Genomic DNA, 24,834 nt, shown 5'->3' with positions numbered 1-24,834 from the left:
CTTGGCATCAGTGGCTGGCATGTGCCACCCCTGCATGCCAACAATCACAGCAGCGTGCAAGGAGCGCCGGGGGCAGACGCAACACAAATATTCCCCACAATCCTTCCTGTTGTTAGCGAACGTCCCTGAGGGAACCGCAGGACAAGCAGCCGCAGAGGAGCGGCTCTAGAATGAACTGCGGATAAACGGATGGGGGCGGGCGGGGGGGCGGGGGATAAGCTAGGGAGAGACAGAGAGAGATGGAGAGGAACAGAACAGCGTGCAAAGGGGTCAGGTAGGCACAGATTTGAGAAGGACAGAAAGACGGATGATGTCAGAAATGAACAAAATGGTTTGGTCGTGTAAATGATGTAAACTATTTTCACATTTTAATTAGATTTTTCTTTTTCCTTTTTTTTCTTTCCATTTGTTTATCTTATCTATCTTGCCTGTCCATGAATACGTACTCTGCTGTTGTTGTTTGTGTTTGTATTTTAAGTTCTCTGTTTTATGTGTTTGTAAGAAATCTAAAATAAAGTACTGATCATAAAAAAAAAGAAATTAACAAAATGCTGAAACCAATCTGACCGACCGATGTAGTCGAGAGTGAACGGATGAGCAAATTCATTGATGAATAAAGGATTCATGAAAGACACACAAAAAAAAAAAAAAGACCAAACCATACGTATGCGTGCATATATGCGTGTGAAATCTGTGTATAATACACACAGGTTGGCTAAATGCATGCAAACTGGTTTCTAGTTAACGGACTGTTGAAGGGCTGTGTGACATGTTGAGATGACTGGCTGCAGATGGCAACGGTCTGGTAGCTGCCCTGAGACGCCCTGTTGTGTGTGTGTGTGTGTGTGTAGTTGAACCGAGTTAGGGCTGGGTTTTCAAGTGCGCGCGCGAACACACACACACTTTGACATGGGAGAGCATAATGACAGAGGGAGAAAAGCCTCACTTCATTGCCTCTCTCTGCTGGGCTATCCTGCATCACCACACGTACTTTGCCATGCACAAAAAAAAACAGCAAATATAGTACACTACACACCAGCATGTAACGCATGTGTACTAGCACGCACACACACACACACACACACACACACACACACACACACACACACACACACACACACACACACACACACACACACACACACACACACACACACACACACACACACACACACACACACACACACACACACACACACAAATCCAGAACATGAAAAATAGTTACAAAGGAAAGTAATTCACATGCACAGACAGCATCATGTCCCAAAACTATATTAATTGCTGAAAACACTTTAAAATGTGAATGAAAAAAATTAAAGCATCCATACGCAGGAGCAGAGATTTGGCCAAAACAACACACAACACAACATGCACACACACGCAGTCACGTACAAGCAAAGCATTTGGAAATTTCTAAAATATGGTTCATAAGTGAAAAAAACTGTTCAAGATGTTTCAAAATGCAGAGTAGAAATTGTCCAACAGCCCTCAGAGGTAATCCTAAAATTGAGTACAAGGAAGGATGGTTATCATGTGCTTGCCCTGTGGCCTTTTATAAACCCAAACTGAGCTGCATGTATTTCTAACAAGATCTAATACACTTACTCATTGCCATTCCTTGGTTAGGCTGCTCTGAAAGGCTATTTGTCTGACAAAAAAAAATCGAATGATGGGATGTGTCACTTTTAGGTGTAGCAGCTACTTGCTTGCGCACACCTACTTCAATGCTTGCTCCATCTTTTGAGTTTCCCTTTGCAAATGCCACAGCTTCATCCTCTCTGTGTGTGTGTGTGTGTGTGTGTGTGTGTGTGTGTGTGTGTGTGTGTGTGTGTGTGTGTGTGTGTCTGCGTGTGTTCTGTGTTCACTACTAGCTCCATTCAGACATTTCAGACAACTTCAGTTCTTCGTAAAATAAGAATTGACCAGGATTGCTGGTCAGCCTCAATGGAACTATAAAGTGTTCAAATTGATAGAATTGCTGTCATTTTAAACATAATTCTGTCTGCGAGACTGAATCTCTTCAACTCAAACGTTTTGCGCCACATTTCCACGATAAAAAAAAAAATAGCAGATCTACAAGCTCGTAGCGCGGCACACGGTGCTGTTTTTCAACAGCTAAAGTACAACATAATGCTTAAAACACCAAAAGGGGTTCCCGTCCCGAATGGGTTAAATAGATCCTCTAGTGATGAGTTTGCTATTGTTTAACTTTGACAAAGTCGTTGCGGAGGTTTCATCATCAAAGAGAAAGGTAAAATACAAGATTTAAGCGAATGTTTTAATAAAAGCAGTGGTTAAGGACAAAGCAATGCAGACCACCGTATGCATCAGTCTACAGCGTAAAATACCCGCCATTCGGATTGTAGAGTTGTTGGCCCTGACGGTGACTCTGCCAAATGTTCGGATGAAATATTTGGTTTAGTAAAAATAACCCCCGCCGGATGACAAATTCGTAGCATGTATGTTGTATGTATAAAGGTTTTGTACATTATTTTTGTTGCGAAAATATCAGACTGTGTGCATGGCATTAATACGTATAGGCCTGAAGAAGACGCATTCTGTCTCCTGACATATACAAAACAGCCTATGGAGCCTATGCTCAACTGACTGAAGTGGTCTGGTCACAAGGTCACTGGAATACTACACATAGGCCTGGGCTATACGTATATGGATCTTTTTCAAAACGCATTTTTTTTTGTGCATTTGGGCCTTTCAGCCACACGCAAGCTGCGTTTCGGCCACTCAAACAGAGGTTTTTGGAAACAAGTCCAAAATATCCGGATCAGTGGATCTGTGTAGTCATACGAAACAGCTTGTGAGAAATGATGACGTCACCGCGTATTAGCACATATCATTTTGACTATAATATAGGTGAGAGATGCAGCTTGCGCCTAGAAACTACACGGATACCTATCTGATTGTTCATGTTTTTATATCACTGTGTTAATAAGTAACTTATCATTGTTGCATCAACTGCACCACGTCACCAGTGAGCAAAGGCTCTGCATGCTGCATCCAATAATAAATAATATCAGCCTAATTTAATTTGTATTGGTGCGGAGGGCGAAGCTTGAACAATAGGTTAATTGCAGACCGCTATAGAGAAACTGTGGATATTATATATATATTATAAGTCTTATGCGTGGCGTGTGCATAGCCATGTGAAACTGTTCTTGTGCTTTAAGTTGGTCTGACAGCTACACCAGCACACACCACATGGATGTGAGAATCATGCATTTCCTCGCATATTGTGACATCCCCTATGCTCTGACGTGTTCATTCATTCTGATGAAACATGACGAAACATGACGGTCGTATATTCCAGGGCTATGATAAGACATATGTTTTTTCAAAGGATAGACTGTAGACATGCCGGATTTTGTTCTCCGTTTCATGGTCATGGAGGGGGAGAGAGAGAGATGCATAGTGTGAAAATGGCGTGGTCATGTCCAGTCGCAAAGCACGCGGCACATCTCTCTGAGGTTATATTAAAAATATGTCCCTTATTACATTATATGAATAACATGACAAATGTATTCATTTGTATTTATACACCTTGAAAATAGCCACTCTACAAGCTCACAACTGGTTGCGGACGTGTCACGTGACACTTCTATTGGTCTATTACTTTCGGTGCATGCAGGACTTGCCAGATTTTTATAATTCAAAGTTCTCTATGGTCTGCAAAGTGTCCATCGTTGGGTGCATGAATCAGAATAATATTTTTAAGCGATATGGAGAGAGAACATTGAGTGTCAGGATTTGGAGGGGGAGATTTATGCACAGAGTGACATGCACAGGCAGGCAATACAAGAAACATGTTCCACTTCCAAAATGTGCTACTTATTCCTTCATTTAAAAACATATGTATTTGGCCCCTCTGGCCCCCTCATAATAATAATAAATGTAAATAAAAAAATCTAATATACAATGGAAACCTCCTACTGCAGTGACTCTCTCCTGTGCTCAATGCGTTTCTGCGTTTATGTGTGGACACATATCTTTGTCGTATGGCATGGGGATTTTATTTTTTAACAGAGGAAAGAATATCCGTTTAGAAAACAAAATACCCGTACTCGTGTAGTCCAGGCCATAGGCTAATCCTGCCTCAATGTTGGCAACAGGTTGGTTGTGACAGGCCATACATAGGCTTAGGGTGTCAGGAAGAGAGTGAGGGACCTGGTTGCCCTGAACTCTGAATGACCCTCACCCTCCCTCTTTCCTCCTCAGCACTTTCCTCTGCCAAGGCCATGATACACTGATAACACTTATGTTTCACTTTAAAAAGAACAAATCTTTTGGTCATTTCATCGTCTACTCAGGCTTATGTGAACAGTACCCCCAGAGGCCAGGCAGTTTTTAAGTTGCTTGATTCAGTATTTAGATATTTGATATTCATTTTAACTTCCTATACAAACCCATTATAATGTCAAACTTTTAACCATGTTATTCATCAAAAACACCCGTCCTTTTGTTCTGGTGACTCATACATATTTTAATAGAGCCTTATTCTTTCCCAAAAAAAAGAAATCACACTTGTGTGAAGTGAGGGGCGCTTTTATATCATGACATACATCATCACGTTCCGTCGTGCTCAGCCAATCAAATCATCACGTTCCGTGGTACACATAGACACACAAAGCTGGGCATAGGAGGGGCTAGTGCCCCCTCAAAAATAAATAAAATCAATCAAACCCATGTGAAGTGAGGGGCGCTCTTAACATCATACATCATCTCATTCTGGCCAATCACATTTTGCGTCCTCACTTTTATCAGCAAATAGCAAATCATAGCTATGGGGTGATCAGCCAATCACAAGCCAATGTTTGTGTTTACACAAACGCTGGACATAGGAGGGACTAGCGCCCCTCAAAAAGTAATAAAAAGAAACATTGGCAGTATCAGCCATCAGAAAAAAAGGACGTGTTTTTGATGAATAAGAAGAAGGGGGGCAGCTAAAATGAATATCAAATATCTAAATACTGAATCAAGCAACTTAAAAACTGTCTGGGGTGTTCAAAAACTGTCTGGGGTGTTCACATAAGCCTGCGTAGACAATAAAATGACCAAAAGGTTTATTTTTTAAGTGAAATATCCCTTTAGAGAAGGGAAGTGAATGTTGACTGCATCAACCTTCACCTGAAGCCAGACAGCGATCAGTGAAGATCCACGCGCATTTATTTAATAAGGTATAAGACCCTTTTGGAATTTTCTATTTCAGTCCGTTTGCCTTCCGCAGGCACGTTGTGTTGAAGGGGAACAGCTCCTGTAAACGTCTGTAGTTGTTCTTCAACTCAACCAAAACACAGCACCTACTCATTCCTCATTCAAGACACCCACACGCAACGCAAATGTAACTTGTTAGTATGCTATGCAGCTGATAACCGGGTTTCAATTGAGGACCAATTGCTATGCAAACAGGTTTTCAGGACTGACGAGGTAGAAAACCGTCTCAAATAACATGACTGACGAGTGCCCGACTAAGAACACCAAACAGAAAAAGAATACCCCATATGGTCTTGATGACATATTGTTTGGAACCGGCTATTAAGTATGGAGAGAGAGTCTCAGTTTGGCCTTTAGTTCTGCCCAGCAAACCACTGCACCACCACAGACTGGACCCAACGACTGATTGGATGGGAGAAAACACAGAATTCTTTGGCAGGGAAAAGACTGGAGGGAGAGAAAGAGAGAAAGAGAAAGGAAGAGAGTCAGACATTCTGAGAAACCTCAGCGACCTTTAGCCCACATGTTGCGAGATCCTCAGCAAACCAACTGCAGTGGGCTGTGGTGCGCGTGTGTGTAGGGGGGGTTGATGAGTTTGTCACCTTCTGCCTACTGTCTGATTTGATTTCGGCGTCGTCATGACGGGAGAGAGAGAGGGAGAGAAGTAGTTTCATTCCTGCTACGCAAATTCCTCTTTTTCACAACCCACTGTCTTGTCTCTGCATGAGTCTGTAGCAGAGCGACAGTGTCAATGATAACAACAAGAAATCAACGGTGGTGTCAAGAGATCTCAACCACACAGACGCACTGAAATCCACATTGAGCACAGCAGAGTAACAAATTACTCACATCTGCGTTGCTTTCGTGCAATTCATATAGGCCATAGTAACTTCTATGATCCCACGCGAGAGCCCGTTGGCATAATTTCAACAACACTTGTTCAATTGGGTACATTTTTTATACTTTCCAGATTTTAAATGACAGATGATTTTTTTTTTGCAATATGACAACAAACAGCAGGGAACATAACGTGAAGCCACATGTCTGAAGTACAACTGACAACCACAACAGTAACAGGCTCCAGCACCCCTGCCTTTTCAAGAAACCATTGTCTCCCCAACCACAATCAATAGTGTTCCTCTAAACTAGCCCACACGTGCTTGCTACTTCATTGTGAATCTAGGCACGGGCCAATCCCTCCTGGTGGCGACGTCTGCAGGAATGCCACAAGGCAGATTCTTCTCCAGAATGAGGGAGGAAATATCACCCCTGGTAGCCATTAGCAAAACAGGAGACAATGCAAAGACACACTGCAGATAACGGTGCAATTTCCCTGCTGTCCCTCACCTCTCCCAACCATTCCTGACGTTCTTGCTATGTCCCTTCCCAAGCCTGTCGTCTATTTTCTTCCATCCTTTCCATGCATTCCTCCCTACATCTCTCTTGCCTGGGTGATGCAGAATTGCCGTATTTTTGGGAGCCATCACTCGCATGGGCAAAAGCCATCTCTAGTGGTGCCCATCACTCGCAAGGGCAAAAGCCATCGCTAGTGGTGCCCATCACTCGCAAGGGCAAAAGCCATTGCTAGTGGTGCCCCTTGACGCAGGCTTTTGGAACCTTGTTATTAGGCCCCCCCCACCACTGGCACAAGTCACGGACAGAATCCCGCAACCTGCAATTAAAAACAGACTACAGACATACACATGTGGAATGCCACAGAACAGGCTGAGGTTGTGGTGAAACAAACAACTACACAACACTACACTAAACTTTCTTTCTCCCTAGAGAGGTCTAATTAATGCCATAAAGAAAATAAACGAGAAGATGTATAAAGCTTAAGCTACGTCCACACAGTACAAAGGTTAAACACATATATATTTGTACCAATGTACAAATATTGCTTAGCAACACAGATTTTTGCTGATGTCGGGCATGTGTCCATATGTGGGCCGCTGTATAAATACAGAACCACAAATTGAACTTCACACAGATTATATCCAATTATTCCTATATTAAAAATGGCCGGCAGGTCAGCGGACCACATCATCATGCTCATGCCACTATGACTCAACCATAACCATATGGAGTTAGCAATGCAGCTACAAATACAATGAAAAAACATCACACTTGTGTGATGTGAGGGTGCTCTTATCATATATATCATTAGAGATGCTCCGTTAATCAATGCTCCGTCAATCAGATATATAGTATAACATCATTTTGCATTTTTGTGACAGGCCTATAAACATTCTGCCCTTCCTCCCCACACACACAAGAACAGTTTTGACGTGGGTTTTTAACATATAATCATTTTGGAAATATACAAATTTGCAACATTTCACAAGATCAGTATTGGTATCGGACCTGTCGGTATCGGCCGATCATGAGAAAAACTATCTGTGATCGGTCCCAAAAAACCTGATCGGAGCATCCCTATATATCATCATACATCAGCCAATGAAATAAATACATTCCGTGCTATACAAACACACCTACACACAAAGCTGTGCATACTAGGAGTGGCAAATGGCACAAAAACAAGACATCAGTGACACAACATGCCCATGTGTGGTTGGGACATCACAAACAAAACGGGTGCAAAGATGTTACAAACTTGTCCAAATCCAGACGTCACATTTGTGACCCTGTATTTTCAGGTGGCCGTCCTATATTTATATATGATTATTCCCATTTATATATAGAGATCCCCGACATGCAGCATCAGTTCAAACTGGCGTTGTTACTAGACAACCTCGGCTTCTGTTTCTGTGTGCAATGTCATCTCAGAGTTTGATCAGAGAGAGAGAGGGGGAGAGAAGGAAAGACGATTTCACCAACACAAAAAACATAGCTACCATGGGGTACCAAATCTAGCTAATCACCATGCCACGAGTGTGTGTGTAAGCGCGCCAGACATTCCACAAGATTTGCTTTGGGACAGTCATATAAGGATAAAGACAAAACATTGCAAAACCAGACATAATCCCTCATAGCTTGCCGTTATATTCAACTTTGTTGACTTGAATGATGTCAAAGTTAATAGAATTTTCATATGGTAAAACAGTCCGTCCGTGTATCCACCCCCACCCCCCCCCCCCCCCCTCTGCAAAAGGCTAGCCCACATCAAAGCAGAAGTGTCACTGTGCTGACAGGTTTTTGCATGCCTATAAATTGTGAGCTATACAATTTACAGCTCTCTGTCTACCGAACAATCTTCGTTCCTACTCTCAAGTGAAGTGTGGGTCATGATCGAAAGAATAAGGTCGCGAATACAAGCGGCCGAAATGAGTTTACTCCGTCGGGTGGCTGGCATCTCCCTTAGAGATAGGGTGAGAAGTTCAGTCACGCGGGAGAGACTCGGAGTAGAGCCGCTGCTCCTTCGCCTGGAAAGGAGCCAGCTTAGGTGGTTCGGGCATCTGGTTAGGATGCCTCTCGGGCGTCTCCCTAGGGAGGTCCTCGATGCATGTCCCACTGGGAGGAGACCCCGAGGCAGACCAAGGCGCAGATGGAAGGATTATTAGATCGACTCACTGGCACGTCTCGGGATCCCCCAGGAGGAAGACACTAATGTTGCTCTGGAGAGGGAAGTCTGGAGCTCTCTGGTGGAGCTGTTGCCCCCGCGACCCAACTATGGATAAGCGGTTGAAGATGGATGGACAATTTACAGGGTAGAATTCCATAAGAAATAAAGCAGTTTCATGCATCCAGAGATTATATTAATCAACCCTGTATGTTCGTTTACACATTCTATACACATACATTCATGATTATAGTTTTATCAGCAGGCAAATAAATTAACTCATTCATCTAATCCTTGCTCCGTCTTCACACTACTAAGTAACAATTAGCCTCAATGACATGAGCAAGAAAATGTGAAAGACTTAATTATGAAGCCGAACAGATTCATCAAAAATGTCCTATTTAACATCTTAACTTCACAGAGGAAGAAAGCAAGGAAGGCTTCAAGTCTATTATTCTATGGTCTTGAGGCCGAGCCTCAAAGACAAGAGCCTTTCAGATGGTGCAACCGGCAGGCTATATCAAGATGTTTCTTCCAAAAGAGCTAATCCGTGGGGTGGCTTACTAGTTGCCACTCCCAGTTTATCTGATGCGGTCACAAGCAGCAGTTTGCTCATGGGCTGGGACGGTGTGGCTGCAGGGGGGTTTTCCCATTCGTGGGAGAATCTGTGGATTTCAGTCGACTGGCGTGTGAATGGATGGAGAAAAAAAAGGTTTACCAGATACTAGAGAGAGCATTCTCATTCCAAACCAGACACTTTTGACAACCCCGGCGAGCTCCAACAAACACAGTCAAGAATAACAAGGCAATTATCTGGGCCAACCATGTCAGAAAATAAGCTTTTTCTGAAGCCAGTCTCTCTGGTGAATTCTCCTGGTAGCTTAGAACAGCATATCCTTGTCTATTAAAGAGGCCTTGGCATGACTTGTTTCTCACCAATTAAAGCTACAATCCAGGACTTATTTTGTTGAATAAAATGATATTTTAACCAATCTGCATGTTAACAGGAATGTCCGGGTAGGACATTTCATTATACACTGGTTAATTTAATGTCAAATAAGTGAATGAAGTAGTAGACAGTGAGCCATCATAGCAATTACAGAAATAATGGCGCCGTCACCTCACAACTAGAAGGTCCTGGGTTTGATTCCCACTTCTCTGCACTGCGTCATCACCGACCATATCCTAGATGGGTTTGGCAAAAGGGCCTTTCTGTGTGGAGTTTGCATGTTAGGTAGGTACCCTCACAAAAAACATGCAGTAATCCTGGTCTCTAAACTGCCTCCCCCTGGCCAGCCGGGGCGCCTGATGGAGGGGAAAGGAACTGGTTGGAATAACGTGTTCCTTCCACGCGCTACATCCACCCGGGGAAACTCCCCCGTCGGGTGAAAAGAAGCGGCTTGGACTACTCATGTATAAAAGGAAGCATGAGGTCAATCCGTTGCTCTCCCCAGGTTGGCAGAAGGCGCCCAGGATTACACTAGACAATTGGAACTGGGTGAAAAAAAATGAGTTACAAAAAAAATTGTTTAACAACAAACCCCCCCTTCTCACCCCTGGGGAAAAACACACACACACACACACACACACACACAAGTCTGACTCCAGTTGCCATGGAGTGGTGTGTGTGTGTGTGGGGGGGGTCACTTCATGTTTTCTGAATGAAACATCCTGACTGTGGAGCAACGGTAGAGTGGAGGGTAAAAAAAACTGCTGATGTGCCAGAAACCACCGATCCCTTGGTGATGCTGTAATCTCTACCAACAGCAAACGGAACAGGGGGCAGAGAAGGGCAAAAGCAGGGGCTGAGGAAATTCTCTTGGAAGTCAGGGTGAGAAAATAGAGAGGATGAGCTGTCTCCCTTGACTCTCTATTACGCCGTCTCCCCCTAATTCCTATCCTTTAGTTTCTTCAGACTTACGAGTAGATTAGCACATACACGGCTAACAACAACACTGCAAGGATGTGGGGGCCTCTATCAAACACGACACTGGGGCTGTTTTTGAACACCACACTGTTTTTTGTGTTACCGAGTGGTAGCGACTATACTCGAGATAAAAGTATGAGCTCAGCAGCAGATCTAATGCTTTCCGAGCCTTGCACAAGTAAATAATGCTCACTCGCTCCCGCTCTCTTGCAGGAGGAATCTGAGCCCCCTTTTCAGGCCCCGGGCTTTGGAGAATTAGGAAATGTGAGACACCCCCCCTCCCCACGCACTCCCACAGCCGTCCTCACGCCCACATAAAGGTTAATCAAATGCAAGATCGATAGAGAAAGCCACTTGCTTCCAAGTCATAGGAAGGGAACCACGACATGAGACATAGCATGGCTGGGCTAATTCAGAAGGACGGACACGCTCTACCCCACACGCACACATACTACACACACACCAACATGTGGCTGAGGAGTGAGGACCAAGAACAAGGTGGAGTGCCAAGTTGGCAGTGAGCCAAGTCAAATTACAAAAAAATGTGCATTTTCATCCCCCCTGGGTTTCTCCTGCAGACTGCAGAGGCTTCCTTCGAGAGAGTGAGAATGAGACACATTGAGAGAGAGAGAGAGAGAGAGAGAGAGAGAGAGGGTAACAAGAAATGCAGAAAAAAGCAGACTTAAGGTCGGCAAGGGTGTGTGGTACCTTAAGAAGCGCGTCATCACACAGCCAAACATGTTGAATCCGAACCTTGAAAGATTTTCTTTTGCTTGGGGGGGATATTTCAATGTGATGTAATGGATACGAGTTGAACTTCCAACACAATAGGCTACTGTATGTATGCAAGTAAAAACCCTTAAATCGTCCAGTGGTGGACCGGCACACTTATTTGGGTAGCTTGCCTTAGTTTGCAGTCTGTATACCGTTATCCCCCCGGCTCTGTGATCAGTGATGCCTTTGAAGATGTTCACATCTCCTGGCTGGCTACTGGCTAGAGTGGAGGTTTGGAGGTTGGGGGCCCATGCACCCCCCCTTCCCCCCAGGGTGGCATACAGATCAGGTATTTTTTTACCAGCTTGTATTGCTTCCACCATTAAACTATCCGTCAATGCTGCTGCTCAGGTAGAGTGTGCGTGTGGACATGCTTCGGGGGGGTTGGGGTGAGGGACTGAGGGCTCAGAGCGGCACCTCTTTTAACTCTAGCCACAGCCTTCGCCACCAAAAAGGTCAGCGCTTCCACATCTGCTGCTCTCTCTGAACCTCTCCTTTCATAAAAGGGGAGGATGGAAGAGGAGAGGACCCCAGGGAATGTGTGCATTCAGTCAGACACACACACACACACACACACACACACTTCAACTTGTGTTCCTAGGTAACACCCCAACCTCCCCCCGCAAAAAGCCCTGACTCACACCATCACACACAGAGTCTGACTACAACCCCAAAGCAAAATACAATCTCAAGAGGTCTTTGCAAAAAAAAAGGAAAAAAAGAAAATCACGCACACGCGGCTTCAGTCTCTCATAGCCAGGTTCAATGGTATCAGTGCACCAGCAAAGAGAGGCTCGCCTTTTGGCCTGAAAGATACCTCCATTCATTGTGCGCGCGTGTGTGTGTGTGTGTGTGTGTGTGTGTGTGTGTGTGTGTGTGTGTGTGTGTTTTCTTTCCAGCGATGGGTTGAAAGGGGGAGGGCGATGAACTAAATGGAATCTCGTCCCCCCAGGGCAGAGCAGAGGTAGTATTGTGTTGAAATAAGTGATTCATGCTTTTATCATCCCAGGTGAACAGTGCTGCTCTTTCAGCTATCACACCCTCTCTGGCAGACAGAGGGGTGGGGGTGTATTAGGGCAACACTATCTGCTTTTTCTTATTTTCTTATTTATTTTCCTCTTCAGGGCTGCATTCAGGAGATACCAACCCCATCTTAGGTCTTAGCATTCTGTAACCTCCTGCTTAGGTCCAGGATCTAGACTAAGAAGAAAATGGTGTTTCACCTGCCCATGTTTTTCCATCTTATTGGTAGCAAGGCATTAATCCCATGGCCCCCTCTTCCGTAACAATGTACTAGGCTAACACTGATGGAGCTCTATCTCCAAATGCCATGGCGCTCCGCGTGCCTGGGCCCCTCGCGTGACATTGATCTGTGCTCTGGCACCAATGTAGGCTTCTTTCACCACCTTCAATGTGCATGCAATCTTATTACTAGCGCAAGTACTGTAATCGTCTGTGTTGTCCGTCGGCCAATAAGGGACCACCATTCTTGATGACGTAACCAAGGTACGTTTGGTGATTGGCTGGGTATGTAATACTATGCATGTACGTATGTATGAATGTCGGAGTAAAAATGGTGGTCCCTTATTGACTGTAGATGGTGACTTAACGAAGGTACGTTTCAAGGTTGGTATAAGGTCAATAACTGGTCTAAAGGATTTAGACCAGACAGAGTGCATTTCTAGTTTACCGGTACTTTGTTTGCGCCAATATTACTCGCTAGCATCGCGCCGCAAATTATTTCTGCCAATTGGCTACGCCCAATCATGTGACACGCGCGTCTTGGGATGCAGGTGCATGATGGGAAGGCAGACTGCCATCACCTAATTCTATGGGATACTGTTTTTCGTGTATAAAGTTTTTTTTTGAGGGGCACTAATACTATTGTTAGCTACAATACTGTTCTGGCAGCAGAGGTAAAACTAACTTCCTTTGGAAACAAATTAATTGACTTGAGGCCCAGATATCTCTCAGACACACACACACACACACACACACACACACACACACACACACACACACGCACACACAAACCATCTACCCTCAGGCCAAGCAGATACAGGTCATTCCCATTCAAGTCATTAATGCTTGAGTTAGTTTAGTTAGCTTGACCCTCTTTAGTACATATCTATGGACATCTTTACGCACCCTTAACCCTTTGGCAGAGAGCTTAAAACTGCTTTACACTGCATTTGTAGTATATGTTGTCTGCAAATGGGTTGTGTTGCATGCACTGACACTTTACATGTATCGATAGTACAGTAGCTGCTAGGTAGACAGGAAATGGGCAGAGACAGATGCAGAGTGACACACGCAGCAAAGGCCGTCAGGATCTGGACTCGAACCCGCGTCGTGCTGCCAGGCTACACCGGAGCCTAGGAGCCCAGACTGCTAGGTCAGCGATCGGGGCCGCGCTGCTGCTTTTACACAAATTAAATTCATAGCGGACCAATAGTTATTTAGAATTTATACTACAGAAATGTAATTTGTATTTTAAAGGAAGCATTTCAATTTCAAGACTTACGAACATGCTTGTTTTAGTTAAGCTGCAAGCAGTAATACCACATACAGCACCAACGGGCATCAAGATTCAAGAACTACTGCTACAGTAACCGACCCTTCCATGCCCTTGCTATATATCATGAATGATCATTATTTTGACCCACCGCTGTCTAAAACGAGTTAAAGGTGAAGGAGGGGGGCTCTGGGCTGTGGTCAGGGATCTAGCCGTTGACGTGGCCAGCCAAATGCTAATAAAGACCCCTTATGGCCCTTTAATTTTCTGTTAAACCTCTCACTCGCCTAGCTACCCCCCCCCCCCCCCCCCCCCCCCTTCCATCTTTATCTGCTCCACTCCCTCCGCCGCCTCCGACAGAAAAACACGCTCGTGAATACACACACAAGACTCTGGAGATATCATCTGGACAGGTGGCCAGCCACCCAGACCTGACCCGTCTGCCCTCTCTCTCGCTCACTCCCTCTCTCTCTCAACTGAAATCAGCTCAGGTCCGCTGGAAAACCCCAAATGAACATGCACAGCCACCCATGACAGCCCCCCCCACACACACACACACACACACCTCCTCCAGCAAGCCCAGCTAATGTCTGTCACCCACTGAGCTGTCTGTGGGGATTACTGCCTGGACAGTACAAAAAAGGCTTGTGTTTGGCTAATGTGCAGGCAAATCATTTTAATCAGATAGGGTTTACTAGAGTGGCTATAAACGACAACATTTCATTATGCCACTCATCTAACGGCGCTGGGGTCGAGGCAGCATGCATTTAACAAAACTGATTATGTTATTAACATACTCCAATTAAGTTAAATAAAACCTACAAAAGCGCCATCATTCTGCTTTAACAGCGAGCTAAATAATCCAGTGGCACTGGTAAAGACTAAAATATTTAGGATGAAATCCTGCAACAATTTATTTCATGGACAAAGTTGTGCAAACTGCTATTAGATAACTATTTTTTACATCATGACTCCCTTATCCAATAATCTAGTATAGCCTACGAGGAAACGCAATGACGTTGTTTGCAGCAGCACCCCTTTGCCAAGGAGGAATAGATGACATTTTTCTTTAGAGAATTTGATTAAACTGATCATCATTAACACACACATGGCTGTAGGTGTTTGAGTTGAGGTGTTAGGAAATTCAATCAACTGCCGTCGAGGTTGTCCTTGAGTGCACTCGACATAAAATGAAAATTAAACGTTGGTTCAGATGATAGCAGCACGTATAGCCGTAGGTGTATTTTATTGATTCTAACATTTGAAATGCCAGAATCAATAAAATGCATCTACGAGAGTCTAAATCTTAGGCTAAGCAGCACGCACAGTGCAGTGCGGGACTGTTTAGTAAACAAACAGACACCGCACTATTTTATTCTAAACACGGTCGTGGCATGCGCAACCAACGTGGGGCAACTACTCAGAAAGTACACGTTGATTACACATGCTATAATATATCCCTCTCTATTCGGCATTTAATTGATGACTTGGACAATGTTTGACTTTGCGTCAAAACTGTCGCACGTTGTCAACAACAAATATGACACGCACAGTGGAGTTTGTGGCTCTTTTTAATAAACGGCGAAGGAGAATAGAACGAATTAAGCTCCATGCAGAGCCTTGATGCTGACAAAGCCGCCGCATGCAAAAACGTGTTCCCCACACACACATAGCCACTGTGCTGTGAGCCACACATCGCTGGCTAACCCCGTTAGCCCCGTGAATCACATCCATCTGCTTAATTAAATAACACGTCCGTGAAACAAACGCACGGCGTGGCTGTGAGATAACCCTTTCAACGAAAGGCTGACGCACGCCAACAACCAAAAAAGAGAGAAGAGCTGGTGGTGGTGGGGTGGGCACACATTTGGCTTGTTTTGTTTGCAGCCCGCTGCTTGATTAGCTTGCTAGCTAAACAGCTCGTCGCTGTGTTTAAAAAAAAAGACCCCCGAGGCGCGGAGCCTCCTGTCCTGGCCGGGGTCGAGGCTCCCCTGGCCGGGCGCGGAGGCTCCGTGAACACCGCTGTGCTCCGCACCGCACGGTGCAGCGAGCAGCAACAGTCCACTACTAAACTGCTCCAAGAAGACACGCACAGCAACATTCAAACAAAAGAAACCACTTCCAGTGACTCCGAACGACCCGACAGAAGCACCGGGCGGCGTTCGGAACACCGCGGCACGAGTTAAAAGCAACGCATTTGGCGTGAATTAAATGTCATTCTTCCCCCTTTACTCCCCTTTACTCCTCTCCCACCATCCAGCCCCGAATCTCAGACTCACCCTGTCACAACAGGCGCCATCTTCCACAAACTCTCACCAAAACTCCAATACTCGCGATATCCCTCCTTTCCTCCTCTCCCAGGGCTCAACAATCCTACCCGCCGAGGCAACAGAAGCAGACTGGAGGAGGTGCAGGGGACGAGGAGAAAACAGAGAAAGGGGGTGGGTGAGGAGGAGGATGACAGAAAGAAAAGGGGAGGCGGCGGAGAGACTAGAGAGAGTGAGCGAAAAGGGCAGACGCCACAACAACAGGCGTGGGAAACTTCCAGGATCACGCGAGGCTTCGAAAACTCTCACAATAGACCAGCATGCAGGGAGCGTCCACTTGTCGCGAGACGTGCGTGGAAGCGGCGTAGTTGTTTACCTTGTGGTGCTGAAATACTATTCCCACGTGTTTACCCGGGTAATAAATTACAGCACCGGATCGTTGGGGGAAAATAACCGCTTGTCACGAGAAAACCCTCGTTTTCCCCAGAACACACACACGGATACTGTCACATTTTATGTGTCTGTCTGCTCGTGTAATTTATGGATGGTTCAGTTCAGAGGCAGCTGGGATTCATTTCAGCCAAATATCGAATTTTTTATCATCACCTCCCAATAACGTGGACGATTTACTAGAGGTGGTGAGACGCTGGGTTTATGAGGAATTATTGGAGGAGTCCAGCAGACCGAAATGACAAATCCCTGGAGTAACATTGCAGTTAACTTTCTTGGGTCGTGTGAAAACGTGAATCAACCATACAGTGCAGATTAGTAGGCTACATTGCCATCACATGACCACCCTCCTCAGAGCCAGAACTTCACTCTCAAGTACAAGGAAGGCTATTATACTGTACTATAGGCCTTATCATACTGCAAGAATGAGGCACAGCTGCCTGTCTGTCTGTGTTCTTTCTTTTCTTCTTTATTTTGCCTTTCTCTTTTTGGACATCTGCCAAACTGCATTCAAAAAGGTTACATCTTCCTACAGTGTCAGCTTGTCCGGGTCAGCTCATTCTCGAATATCTGTGGGTGAGTCGGAAAGCCATGAAGCCTCAATTTCTTGTTGTGGTTTGTTGTGTCTTGTCTTTCCCACTTTGTTTGAATCTGTTTGGCCTCTTTGTTAAACTCATAATCAATCAGATCAGATCTGCTTGGATTTTCCCCTAAACTTCAAAGACCAAAGTGAAAGATTTGAGTACACTGGCGGCCAATCAACCCTGCACTCACATTTGAGAGCGAGAGAGAGATGGAGAGAGACCTCAGTATGAACTACTACAGGGCAGAATTCCCAACTGAATTAGACACATACTGTGTTAAGATTCAGACTCAGAGACATTCTTTATTGTCCTCCATAGAGGAAAATTGCTTTCACAGTCTGTAGGCTACACTTCTTCTTTCTTCTTTTCCTTTCGGCTTTTCCCTTCAGGGGTCGCCACAGCAAATCATCTGCCTCCATTTCACCCTGTCCTCTGCCTCCTGTTATCTCACACCGACTAACTTCATACATGTCCTCTTTCACTATATCCATTTGGATCTTCCTCTAGGCCTCCTGCCTGACAGTTCCAACCTCAACATCCTTCCACGGATATACTCACTCCTCTATACATGTCCTAACCATCTCAGTCTGGCCTTTCTGGCTTCATCTCTAAAACATATGACATGCGCTGTCAGTTTCTGCTACCTCCAGCTCTGCTTCCTGTCTCTAAAGTCTAAACCATACAACATAGCTGGTCTCACCACCGTCATGTACACCTTCCCTTTCATTCTTGCTGATAATGTCCTATCAAACATCACAACTGACACTTTTCTCCACCCCTTCCAACCTGCTTGCACTTGTTTCTTCACACACTCTCTCCATTGCTCTGAATTGATTGAGTGATTGATTGAAATATGTATTAACAGTTTGCAGTACATTTCAAGCACAACTCAATACAAAGACTGTTAACTGTGAGTGGACGACCCAATAAAGCATACACTTGTCTACAAGAGGGTCCACCTTGTTCAATTCATCAAAACATTTAGAGACGTACAAAATAGATACTTCTTAACTTCTATTATAGCCAAAAAACAGAACAGGAATTCATCATAAAGGAGCTGGTAAAAAGGGAAAAGAAACATACAGTGAGGGGGAAAAGGGGTGGGGGGGTGGATTCAGAATTTACGGGGCCAGTTTCGAATTGCAGCCGTCCGTAGGTGCCCTTTGAGAGCGGTTTTGAAGGAGTCAAGGGATTTGCATGTCTTTATGACTGTGGGTAGGGCGTTCCACATTTTGGTGGCATGGGAGCGAAAATAAATGTTGACCCTAAGTACTTAAAGTCTTCCACCTTCTTCACGTCTACTCCCTTCAACCTCACTGTTCCACTTGGGTTCCTCTCATTCACACACATGTATTCTGTGATGTCTTGCTAACCTTCATTCCTCTCCTTTCCAGGGCATATCTCCACCTCATATCTTTCCTCTACTACTGCTCTCACTACAGATCACAATGTCACCCGCAAACATCATGGTCCATGGGGGTTCCTGTCAGCCTGTCCATCACCATGGCGAACAAGAAGGGGCTCAGTGCTGATCCTCGATGCAGACCCACTCCCACCATGTCACACCCGTAGCACACCTCAGTGACCTCACCACTGTCTTACAACTTCCATACATGTTCTGCACCACTCTAACATACTTCTCTGTCACTCCAGACTTCCTCATACAATACCACAGTTCCTCTCTCTGCATATCATATGCTTTGTCCAGATCTACAAAGACACAAAATCCTCAAAGCACATATTGCATCTGTAGTACTCTTCCTTGCCCTGAAACCATACTGCTGCTCAGAAATGCTCACCTCTGCCTAGCTTCCACTACTCTTTCCCATAACTTCATTGTATGGCTCATCAGCTTTATTCCTTCCGTTTTCACAACTCTGCACGTCACCCTTGTTCTTAAAATCAGACCTGTCTGAAGTGAGTGGTACTGTACTGTACTGTACTGTACTGTACTGTACTGTACTGTACTGTACTGTACTGTACTGTACTGTACTGTACTGTACTGTACTGTACAAGCCCTCCTCCCTGGCCTGTGTGTGTCTGTGTGTTAGGCTGTGCAACAGTGACACTTGGTGGTGGACAAACGCTATAACGCTATTTTCGTGCTCGGACACAGCCACACACATAGCTGTCTATAGGAGTAGTTGCGCCACTCAAAAGTCGGCACCAGCACACTTCCCCTCCATTCCTCAGGCATCCTCTCATTCTCTAAGATCCTGTTGAATGACCTAAGTAAAAAATTCTACTGCCACCAGACCTCTCCTAGACACTTCCACACCTCTACGGGTATGTCATCAGGACCAACACTTCATTCTCTTCAATGCCTTCCTCACTGCATCCTCAGTGATCTTTGCCAACTTCCTAGTTCACCAATCACCACGGTTACCTCTTCTACTCTTTGTTCTCTCTCATTTTCCTCGTTTGTTAACTCTTCAAAGTATTCATCACAGTTCTGTACACAAACACTCAAAACAAGTAAAACTCAAAACAGAGTATAAACAAATAAGAACAAGTATGTATGTTATAGTGTGCCCATACTATTTAAATAAGAACAAAATCTGTATGGCTGTAATTATCTGCAGTGGTTGGTCTCCCTACTGAGAAAATGTAGAACTTGGTATTGCGTAGGAGGACACCTACTGGTTAACAAGTAGTACTGTCTCAAGCTCATAAGTGCAGTATCTCTCTGGGGCCAAGCAGGGATTCTGTCAAGCAAGAGTGGTAGAAATGTGATCTCCCATTGCGGGAGACCCAAGTTCTAATCCTGGGTAGGATATAACATTTACGCATTGCAGATTTAGGGCAGTGATGGCTGAGGGCACAAAACTATTTTGCAGAGTTGTCTATAACTGCGGCCAGAGGGGAGGACATGTTGAACACTTTGATCCAAGCTCTTTTCAGCACGGTTGAAGATTAATGTTGTATCAACCATGTGTGGGTGTTAATTTCATTTCATGCTGTGTCAAGAACCATGACCAGACCTGCATCAAGTTATAATGCATCTTTGGGAGTCTTCCTTTGAAATGACAAGCCTATAGCATCTAACTCTAAAAGCCCTGCTAGTGACCCCTTGAGGCCGTGCTGCTGCTTACCAGACCTGTCCTCAGAGACCCAAAAGACTACATGAACATTAGCGTCCATATTCTGGGGTGAACGTTTGGCAGAAATAGCAGATCCATAAACTCTCTGCGCTATGGTCAGCGAAGAGTAGTGAGGGGGGGGGGGGGGGGGGGGGGGGAGGACAGAGCCCCTAGTGAGGGGGGGGGGGGGAGGACAGAGCCCCTAGTGAGGATAAAACAGCAGCAGTTGACTCAATTTGTCTTACTTTGCAAATTATGTCTACTTTCAACACTATGAAGGCCGGATTCAACAATATACAACATCATACATACATCAAACAAAATACCATAAGTTCAAATATTTTAAAGCTTATATGAAATGAATGATATTGAATTTTAGCTCATCCAACCGCAACAATTGAACCTCCACTCTTCCAGCAACCACAGGTGCAAATCCACACACCTGAAGAGGATGTGATTTATCTGAATGCGTGCATATATAAAGCCACACGTTTCCGATTTTTCAGAGGCACAACACACTTTTATAGCCACCCCACTGCTCTGCCAGAAAGGGAAAGGAAGAGATGGAAGAGAGAAGGGTGGAGGAGGAGGGGTGAGGTTTTGCATGAGAGTGTGCCTGGCCCGGGGCCAACACTGTGAAGACACAGAGACGAGGACCTCATCCTCCCCTAAAACCATTTTTCCGTTCCCTCTATTTTTTATAGTCGGCGGTGAACCTCCAGTTACACTCCAAGCTGAATGGGGAAGCGTAAAGTTTCCTCAAATGTTTCACAGCTGAGCACACGTGCAAGTATTTTTCAGAGAAAGGGGAGCTGAGAGAGAAAAAGGAGGCCTTTGCTTTGACGACATGGTTGCTTTGAGACAAAGGGTTGTATGGGCATAATACACTCAACAACTGCTTTTCAGTCATAAGTTATGTATGTACGTCATGTACTGTATATCGTCCCTGTCACTGCTGAATCTTAGTGTTTGGTCTTGGGTCCAGGGGTCCTTGGAGGGGTTCCAGGGGGTCTCCAGCAAACATAGTTAACATAGCATCATTTAAATCTTTAAGTTTAAAAAAATATATATATGAGAATTGTTTGGACTTAAAAAAATAAATAAATGTAATCTTCTGAGGGTCCACAAAACATTTTCGGATGGGGGGTCCATCGGCAAATATACAGCATATCAATTTGGGGGTCCTTTGCACGAAAGAGTTTAAGAACTACTGGTGTGGACTATCGCGTCTCCACTGATACACATGATGTCGGCTGACAGTGAGAAGATTCACCAGGAGTGCGTGACCAATTATTGAGAACAGATAATAAATTGTTACACAAGGACAAAAAAGAGAAAGAAAAAACCCTCAACCCTCCCACCACCCATACTGCTCAGTGACACCGCATACTATAGAATAAAATAGTAATTTGAAAAATGGAAAACATCTGAAAAGAAAATGGCGTACAGTCAACCATATCAGTGGTATCCTGTCTATTAATTGTTTCTGCTCAAGTAATGGACAAGGGGCAGCCAAACTTTATGAAATTGTCTCTCCCTGTTTCTCAGGAAATACCTTATTCTCTCAAGATGAAGTGTACTAGTCATTTCATTTAGCCAATGCTTGCCTTAAATGCAGGAGCCTCCTCCTTTTTCCAGTGCTCCATACACTTTCTGACACTCGTTTTTTTAGGATTTATTTTTTGTAATTAAATATTGTATTTGTTTGTAAATGCTGACAGTATAATAAAATGTCCAAAGGCTAAGGGTAAATGTACAAAAATGAAGACAACTAAATTAAACAGTCACAGCAATACAACCACATCATCACTGTGCACTGTACAGCAACACTAAGGTTAACATCCACTTTTTGGATTTGCTAGAAGGAACACTATGATGAGTTAAAGTTCACATGCCTCCTGGTGTGCTTTACATACTCAGACAAAATCATCCCTGTTCAACAGTGCATGTCAAGTGTTTTCCTCCAGCCAAAACATCCCTAAAGGAGCTTTACAGTATCGGGCTTAATCTTTTATTATCCCTGAACCTATGGGAGTGACACAATAGCAGAGTAGTTAGGGTGCATACCATATCTAATGCCTAGTAACGGAGAGTCCCCAGTTCAATTCTCCCTGTCTCTAACCCTAACCATGTTTCCTGTCTCTCTCCACTGTATCAAATGAAAAAAAAAAATGAAAAAAAAATCATCACAAGCCAGTCACTCATTATTGACGGGACCCACGTGTCATATCAGGGATCGAGGAGCACTTGTTTTGTGTTACTCTATCATCTCGACCTGGATGCTTCCTCATTGGCCATTACGTGGTCAACACTATAGTAATGCTTTGGAAGTATGCAGAGTGCGGCATGTGGTAGGAGGAGTGGAAATGTAAGGCTAATTCACACTTCATCACACGGCCATGTCACTTGAAGAAATTAACAGATTCTCAATCTCAACTGGAAAAATCTGTAATTGTCATTGAGTGACATGATCATACAAGTAATGCATAAATCTGACTTTAGCTCTTGGTCTTGTCTCCATGTGCCCCTTCCACTCACAAGGCATAACGTGATTATTTTTAATGGAGAGAGACCATCTCTAGAGCTCAATGAAGGGAAGGGAAGCTGCCAATTCAAGCAATCACAACTAAGCCACAAGCCAGGTCTATAAATCCACTCACTTTTTCTGGCTAAGCTCATGACCCATACAGAGAGAGAGAGAGAGAGAGAGAGAGAGAGAGAGAGGGAGAGACTTTTTTGATCTGTTAAATATAAATGTTGCTCCCCACAAGATGTTCCCACATTGTGTTATATCTCAATATGGATTTGTAGTAGCAGCCGGTATACAATCTTGTGCTGATACATTTTTCATATCTTATACGGTTTGTCACATTACACAGACTAATACAAGAATGGTATCATCGAATAAAGCAACTTGACTATCACAGAAACTGACAGTGAACTCACAAGTCCCTTCATTCAAGGCCAAGTTAAAATAGTCAAATAAATGGGTGGAAATGTTTTTCTTCTTTTTTTCCTGACACTCAATTCCATATCTGGCTTATCCAGATTAGGGGAATCATTACTGCAAGTTCATTTTTAATAAGAAAATATTTTAATATTTTATCTGTAGATGTAAGCATGAGAGATGTAATGAGAGAGTGAGCAACCGGACCAATTAAGGAAGCGCAGACGGACGTCCCTGATTAGCAGCACTATGGAACCAAATGTCAAATGTTAGAACGGCACACAGACACATACTAGACCATGTTCCACAGCCAGACAGACAAAAACAATAAACATGGGCATGTAGGACCGGGAAGGGTTCCAGAAGGACACAGACAGGAAGAAAGAATTTGGCGCCTTATAACAAACTCACTGATTCCCATCTTCACAAACAATCTCATCAAGCACAGTAAAATCCTGAGTGTTAGTCTAACTATAAAAGTGTAAAAATGGACCCATTAGAATAACACATTTATGGAGAGGCCCCCAGAATCTGAACCGCTAGATAATATCATATTCCCTCAACATACATCATAATTGATCAAGCCTGGTTGGTGTGAGTCTGGGTTCAGAGCATATCGTGCTAGGAAAGGAAGTCCCTGTCTGTCTGTTTACCGTCCGTCCGTCCGTCCGTCCGCCCGCCCGCCCGCCTGCCTGCCTGCCTGCCTGCCTGTCTGCCTGTCTTGTCTGTCTGTCTGTCTGTCTTGTCTTGTCTGTCTGTCTGTCTGTGAGACAGACAGACAGACAGTGCAGAGAAGCAAAATATGTAACACAGCAGTCAGCCTGACAAATGGAGAGGACGATCTGTCTGATGGGGCGTGCCATACTTCAAAAAGGCACCCTTCGCACCCTCCGATGAAAGGCTCCCCCTTTCATCACAACTGTCTTTGGAACCAGGTCCCGAGCGGACATCATGAGGCCCGACAGCTCTGTCAAAAAGGGGGGGGGTAGAGTGGGCCGGGAATTGACACTGTTTTGCAACGACTCTTTTTGAAAAGAGAGAGGGGGAATCAGAGGAAAGAGACGTTTCCCCTTTCCTGGACCTGTGTGGTTCACACTGAGTTCAGTCTGCCATAATTTGTGCAGAGTGAGATCTGCACAGGCACACTATTTGGCAGCCGTGAGACATAGGCTTTACATGACATGTGAAAATAAGCAACTTGATATGACTGACTCATACAACAGTGGCTCTACAGAGGACCTAATCCTCATTCAGTAAACTGTAACGCGACAGTTTATGAACCTTCATGAGAGCTTTTATTGTTTTCAGTCTTCTGATAACGCAACAAATGTATGATATAAAAAAATCAATAATTGCATACTATCACCCTGGATGTTTTTTGTCTTTCATGTAGTTGAAAGAGGACACGGTTAACCATGACACAATCACAAGAGCCATACAACTATTAGCGTGATAGTTATCAGCAAAGCCAACAGCTCCAGAATAGACAAAACCAAACCTAGCCTCTATTGGATGTCAGCTTTGCAACCATGCCTATTTTCAAA

General features: G+C 44.4%; 1 protein-coding gene across 2 annotated transcripts in view; it reads right to left on the bottom strand.

Moving 5' to 3' along the window:
- rbpjb (recombination signal binding protein for immunoglobulin kappa J region b) overlaps positions 1-16,339 on the bottom strand; it is a 57,431-nt gene extending 41,092 nt beyond the window's left edge. For both annotated transcript variants that reach the window (XM_080792810.1, XM_080792811.1), the window contains exon 1: positions 16,242-16,339. In XM_080792810.1, coding sequence (XP_080648936.1) covers positions 16,242-16,261 — 20 coding nt within the window. In that variant the 5' untranslated portion in view covers positions 16,262-16,339. The remainder of the gene's footprint in view (positions 1-16,241) is intronic.
- Between the last annotated feature and the right edge of the window lie 8,495 nt (positions 16,340-24,834).

The sequence above is a fragment of the Protomyctophum bolini genome (assembly GCF_963924005.1).
Source record: "Protomyctophum bolini genome assembly, chromosome: 20".
Classification (NCBI taxonomy): domain Eukaryota; kingdom Metazoa; phylum Chordata; class Actinopteri; order Myctophiformes; family Myctophidae; genus Protomyctophum; species Protomyctophum bolini.
Note: the sequence above shows the minus strand (reverse complement) of the source record. Positions and strands in the feature narration are given on the sequence as shown.